We start from the raw sequence: 6,653 nt of genomic DNA, 5'->3' as shown, positions 1-6,653 counted from the left end.
CTTTTTTATTTTGCAATGTGTTCTCAACTTCATCTCATACAACAAATTCTCATTAAATAACATACCTATAATAATCCAGTTAAAGAAAAGCAAGAGGACGAAAACATAAGGAAACTTGACATAGATTAAGAGATTATCAATGTAATAATAAACATGAAAAGCAATGTTGCGCTAAGAACTAATGTCTTAAATCTCAATTTGAATAAGTATTTCACCATCAAATTATGCGAAACACATTGGATCAAAAATCACAATGTATATGAATTTAATATTAATTTTCAAATTTTATATCTCTGAAAAATTAAGAAACATTACATTAATTTTTTAATTGAATTTATAATTTCATAATGTAACCGTGTAATATGATATATCTTTTACCATAAATAAATTTTAAATTTCGTATCTCTCAAAAATGCACGGGGACTGTATGATTTTATGTAGACTTTATTATACGCTCTATGTTTTGTGTATCCATTTTTGTCTATCCATTCAAGATTACATTAATTTTTTAATTGAATTTATAATTTCATAATGGTACCGTGTAATATGATATATCTTTTAAAATAAATAAATTTCAAATTTCGTATCTCTCGAAAATGCACGGGGACTGTATGATTTTATGTAGACTTTATCATACGCTCTATGTTTTGGGTATCCATTTGTCTATCCATTAAAGATTACATTAATTTTTTAATTGAATTTATAATTTCATAATGTAACCATGTAATATGATATATGTTTTACCATAAATAAATTTCAAATTTTGTATCTCTCAAAAATGCACGGGGACTGTATGATTTTATGTAGACATTATTATACGCTCTATGTTTTGTGTATCCATTTTTGTCTATCCATTCAAGATTACATTAATTTTTTAATTGAATTTATAATTTCATAATGTAACCGTGTAATATGATATATGTTTTACGATAAATAAATTTCAAATTTAGTATCTCTCAAAAATGCACGGGGACTGTATGATTTTATGTAGACTTTATCATACGCTCTATGTTTTGTGTATCCATTTGTCTATCCATTCAAGATTACATTAATTTTTTAATTGAATTTATAATTTCATAATGTAACCATCTAATATGATATATGTTTTACCATTAATAAATTTCAAATTTCGTATCTCTCAAAAATGCACGGAGGTTGTATGATTTTATGTAGACTTTATCATACGCTCTATGTTTTGTGTGTCCATTTTTGTCTATCCATTCAACATTACATTAATTTTTTATGAAATTTATAATTTCATAATATAACCGTGTAATATGATATATGTTTTACCATAAATAAATTTCAAATTTCTTATCTCTCAATGCACGGGGACTGTATGATTTTATGTAGACTTTATCATACTTTCTATGTTTTGTGTGTCCATTTTTGTCTATCCATTCAAGATTACATTAATTTTTTAATTGAATTTATAATTTCATAATGTAACCGTGTAATATGATATATGTTTTACCATAAATAAATTTTAAATTTCGTATCTCTCAAAAATGCACGGGGACTGTATGATTTTATGTAGACTTTATTATACGCTCTATGTTTTGTGTATCCATTTTTGTCTATCCATTCAAGATTACATTAATTTTTAATTGAATTTATAATTTCATAATGTAACCGTGTAATATGATATATCTTTTACCATAAATAAATTTCAAATTTCGTATCTCTCAAAAATGCACGGGGACTGTATGATTTTATTTAGACTTTATTATACGCTCTATGTTTTGTGTGTCCATTTTTGTCTATCCATTCAAGATTACATTAATTTTTTAATTGAATTTATAATTTCATAATGTAACCGTGTAATATGATATATCTTTTACCATAAATAAATTTCAAATTTCGTATCTCTCAAAAATGCACGGGGACTGTATGATTTTATTTAGACTTTATTATACGCTCTATGTTTTGTGTATCCATTTTTGTCTATCCATTCAAGATTACATTAATTTTTTATGAAATTTATAAGTTCATAATGTAACCGTGTAATATGATATATGTTTTACCATAAATAAATTTCAAATTTCGTATCTCTCAAAAATGCACGGGGACTGTAAGATTTTATGTAGTATTTATTATACGCTCTATGATTTGTGTATCCATTTTGTTTATCCATTAAATTTAATATTAATTTTCAAATTCTATATCTCTACAAACCGCACGGGGACTGTAAGATTTTATGCAGCCTTTATTATACGCTCTATGTTTTGTGTATCCATTTTGCTTATCCATTAAATTTAATATTAATTTTCAAATTTTATATATCTAAAAAATGCACTGGAGCTGTATGATTTTATGTAGCCTTTCTTATATTTTCCTTATTATATGGTTGTATTATGTTAATAATTAACATTTGTCTAATTGGTTATATTTAAAAAATCTTATGTCATTATTTAATCATATAATCTTGAGTGCTGTATTTAATCAGATAAATATTATCCCTCTAATCTAATGACAATGTCGTATTATATTTAGTTTAATTTATAATGATATCGGGATATTATATGAAATTATTTATGTTTTAAGAACCATGTGATGTTTTATTATGGTTTGAACCATGTGTTGTTTTATTATATTTTAATTAGTATGAGTTTCAAGTTCTACTTTAAAAATCATGTGTTGTATTATTGATTGACCTATGTCATTATTATTGTACTATTTCGTATTATTCGATTATTTTTAGGTCAATGTTTGATATCTTAATATTATGCCTAATTATTTATCATGATACTAACAATTAAAATATATAACAAATGCTTGCCCGTGCGTTGCACGGGTCGGATATCTAGTATTTAAACAAACAGTAATGTAATGTAATGGAAATACGGAATTATACCATATTTGCATAGCATGCGGCTTTGGAAGGAAAACGTCCATACATGAAATCTAGTACGAATCGAGTAAATGTCTTGGCTTATAAAATACTTTCAATGATGAGGTTGAAATAAAGACAAATTAAATACATAAAAGACTTCAATTGATATTATTTGTTAAATGGGATAATTATAAACTTTGCAAGGCAATAATCATCATATACTGAAAAGAAAAAACATGGATATGTAAAAGTAACATCAGAATTTGAGCTCTAAGCCATGTCAACTAATCTAAACTGTCTGTCATATATCAAAAGAAACAGCTAATAAAAAACCCTACAAGGATCAGTCTCTTAATGAATACTTCTTTCCTGAGAAAGCTTGGAATTGTGAGGTGTCTGTCTTCTTAGATGATGAATCTTGACTTGTACTTTTTGGAGAAGCTTTTGGCTGTGTTTGAACATTAGATGCATTAGCTTTTGATCCAAAAACAAGCTTTCCTGAAGTTCTGTTGGAACTCATGGTATTTTCAGTTTGTTGCTGCTTGAGAATTGGAGTGGAAGTTTGCTCAACTGATTGTGTCGATGGTTTTCCACCCAAACGCCTTCCAAAACCACTAAAAGGAATCACAGTGGGAGTCTTTGTTGCAGTCTCTTCTTCAACTTGCAGAGGTTCCTTATCAGACAAATCAGATAGCAAGGGCTTCTCAGGTTCTTTGTAATCAAGAGGTGGAGCAAAATCAACCTCACAATCTGTTTCAATTATAGAAATTGCTGTAGTAGGTTTCGTTTCGACCACATCAATGTAGTACTTTTTGTTGTTATATGGAATCATTATAGTGCGGCCGGTTGTTAAACATGAGTAACTCCTCAATGATTTTTCTAACATGACTTTTGGATTAGTGATATCCAAAAACTCTTTGGAGTGAGGTTGGAACTTGACAAACTTTCCCTTCACAAGACTTGTGCTTTTCAGAGACACAATGCCTCCTTCCTCTATGAGCATATCTTCCATCATCCAATTTGGTAAGTATGCAATCCCCTCATCAGCAGTGAATTCTAAGACTCCACAGTGAGTAGTTCTTTCAGCAGAAGGATTTCTCAGTTCAAATAACATTGGATATTCTATTTCCAAACGCACAAGGCTATCTAGAGCTGAAGACGGCATGATAATTTTATCACCGTTTTCAAGATCTGGCCTTCCAAGAGACGAGACAGAGAAACAACGGTAAACATGTTCAAAGACCTCAATCTGCCAAGCATACTGCATATAATCACAAGAATCCTCCTGATTCCGCTGATCATGATACTCGGGCAAATTCTCATTCCACTGATTCCGATCCTCGGGCAAATTCTTGTTCCACTGATCATGATTCTCGGACAAATTCTTGTTCCACTTAATCCGATCCTCTTCCTCTTCCTCCGGAAACCAACTATCGTCATTGTCATCAGACATATTATCAGAAAGTGAATCCTCACTCAACTGATCATCCTGCTTATGATTCTGATCATCTTCCTCAGGCAAATGATCATGCAAATCCTCAGTCATAATGAGCTTTGCAACAAGATGATGCTAAACTTTTAAGTTTTAAAAAAAGAGAACACAACAAACAAAGGGAAAAAATTTATGAAGAAACTGCGGATGTTTCAAAACTAACCTACTTCCACGTATTTATAAGTGTTTCAGAAGAGAAAAAAAAACAAATCAGCCTAGCCCAATACAATCTTTTTCAAAGATATTTTAAGATTTCCTTACCAAAAAAAGATATTTTAAGATTTCCTTACCAAAAAAAGATATTTTAATTTTTCATGCAAAGATTTGTATGGTTATACGGCTCCCTGGTTATACAATTATAATTTTTTTTGTACTGCTAATAATAGAAGATATTAAAATAAAAAAAATTATTATAGTAATTTTTTTTTGAATAAGTGGAGTGTCCCGGGTTCGAACCCGGGCTCCTGCACATATAGTGTGATGTCCCTACCAACTGAGCTAAGCTCACAAGGACTTATAGAATTACTCCTTTTTTTTTTGGGAAACTACTCCGTTTTTTTAATTGTCCAGTTTTGTCAGATTTAACGTTTTTAATTAACTGTCTATTTGGTGTTTTAAGGATACAATTTGTCAATTGTACCCTTTGTCAATTTCAATAAAACTAATTAATGCTATATATTTAAAAAACTAAATCTTTTTTTTTAATTTTTTATTTGGTACATAACATATTAATTTTTTTTGTACGTAATATATTAAATTAATTGGAAAGAGAAAGTGTGTGCAAAAAAATAGAAATTTGTTGGTGGATTAACATTAGGGTATAATAGGAAGATAAGATACAAAAATACACTTTCTTAATTTGGTGTTACTAATATTCTAAATGGGCACTTAAAAAAAAACTGAGGGAGTAACATTAATTAGTTTTACGGAGATTAGTTATTAATATTAATATATTTTGCTGTTAAAAAAAATAATTAGTTTTATTGAAAAAGATAAGAGTAATTGACAATGTGTATAATTGACAAATTGTACCCTTAAAATACCAAAATGACAATTAAATAGGAACGTTAAACCTGATATTAAAAGACACTTAAACAAAAGGAGGAAATATTTAGTTAGTTGAGATATTTATGCTACATAAAAAATAATTTGAAATTGCAGAAAAGTACAAAATAATAATAAATTTATCGAAATAAATTATGATAAAATTAAATTAAACAACATTATAAAAATGGTAGAAATAAAAAGGATTTTATAAATTAATCAGAAAATGTAGTAAAATATTTAGTGAAAAGCGTGAAAGTAATACATATATAGTTAGTTGCGAGCAATATATGCTAAATAGATGTATCCACAAAGAATCAATTTTTACGCGTGAACGTCAAATGAAAAAATCTATGTATATCTCCATTCACATGGATAAATTAGCCTTCCTAAAATGGTTCGAACGAAGGTTTATGGAAAGCCTAAAATTGGAATTATAAAAAAAAATTCATAGATTAATTATAAAAAATTAAAATTATATTAATTTATTTTAGGTTTTCCATGAATTTCATTAGCCGGATGTAATCTAGTGAAAGTGTGATGGACACAAAATATGGAAAAATTCCCGTAGCCGGAATTCAAATTTGAATTCGTCAATGTGTATTTATAATAGGGGAGTGGAATATGTTTCCCGTTTTCTATGATATATCAATGAGAGACTCTCTCTCTCTCTCTCTCTATTTTTATCTTTTTTCCATCTTTGTTACAGTACTCTATAATAGCGGAGTGGAAAGTGTTTCCCGTTTTCTATGATATACCAATGAGAGATTCTCTCTCTATTTTTATCTCTTTCCCGTCTCTGTTACAAGACTCTATAGAGACTCCATCAACATAAAACAATTGTTAATTCCCTTCTCAATTATCACCATCTTCTACTTACATTTTTTATTATGGGGGTCACTTTTCATCGTGCTAAATAAAATATGAAATATGAAATTTTGAAATATGAAAATCTGGATAACCCCCACAGTCGATATTCAAATTTTAATTAGTCAATATATATTTTTAAGAGTCGGGTGGGAAAAGCTCATCGTTTTCCATTTTACACCACTGAGATCTCTCTCCCTCTCTTTATTTCTATCCCTCTTCCGTCTCTGTTGTAGAACTATATAGCTGCTATATGAACAAAAAATAGTTGTTAATTCTTTATTATTTTTTAATGAAAATCAATAAAATTATAATGCTTAGTTCTCACTATCATCTACACACACTTTTCATCATGGGAATCACTTTTCGTAGAACATAAAACATGTATCCAACCATGAGCATCATTTTCCTAATGAA

The 6,653-nt window shown here is 28.7% G+C and overlaps 1 protein-coding gene across 1 annotated transcript; it reads right to left on the bottom strand.

Annotated features, from left to right (window-relative positions):
- Window positions 1–3,029: 3,029 nt before the first annotated feature.
- Window positions 3,030–4,499, bottom strand: LOC123918585 (ubiquitin recognition factor in ER-associated degradation protein 1-like). Its single transcript, XM_045970661.1, has one exon. It carries the CDS (start codon window positions 4,377–4,379, stop codon window positions 3,177–3,179), a length of 1,203 nt encoding a protein of 400 aa, XP_045826617.1. The 5' UTR covers window positions 4,380–4,499; the 3' UTR covers window positions 3,030–3,176.
- Between the last annotated feature and the right edge of the window lie 2,154 nt (window positions 4,500–6,653).

Source organism: Trifolium pratense, linkage group LG3 (genome assembly GCF_020283565.1).
Source record: "Trifolium pratense cultivar HEN17-A07 linkage group LG3, ARS_RC_1.1, whole genome shotgun sequence".
Taxonomy (NCBI): domain Eukaryota; kingdom Viridiplantae; phylum Streptophyta; class Magnoliopsida; order Fabales; family Fabaceae; genus Trifolium; species Trifolium pratense.
The sequence above is the reverse complement of the archived record's forward strand: the minus strand, read 5'-3'. Positions and strand labels throughout refer to the sequence as shown.

Bases quoted from the DNA above. Each gene is read 5' to 3' on its own strand.
- LOC123918585 (XM_045970661.1), bottom strand. From the start codon at position 4,379: ATGACTGAGGATTTGCATGATCATTTGCCTGAGGAAGATGATCAGAAT.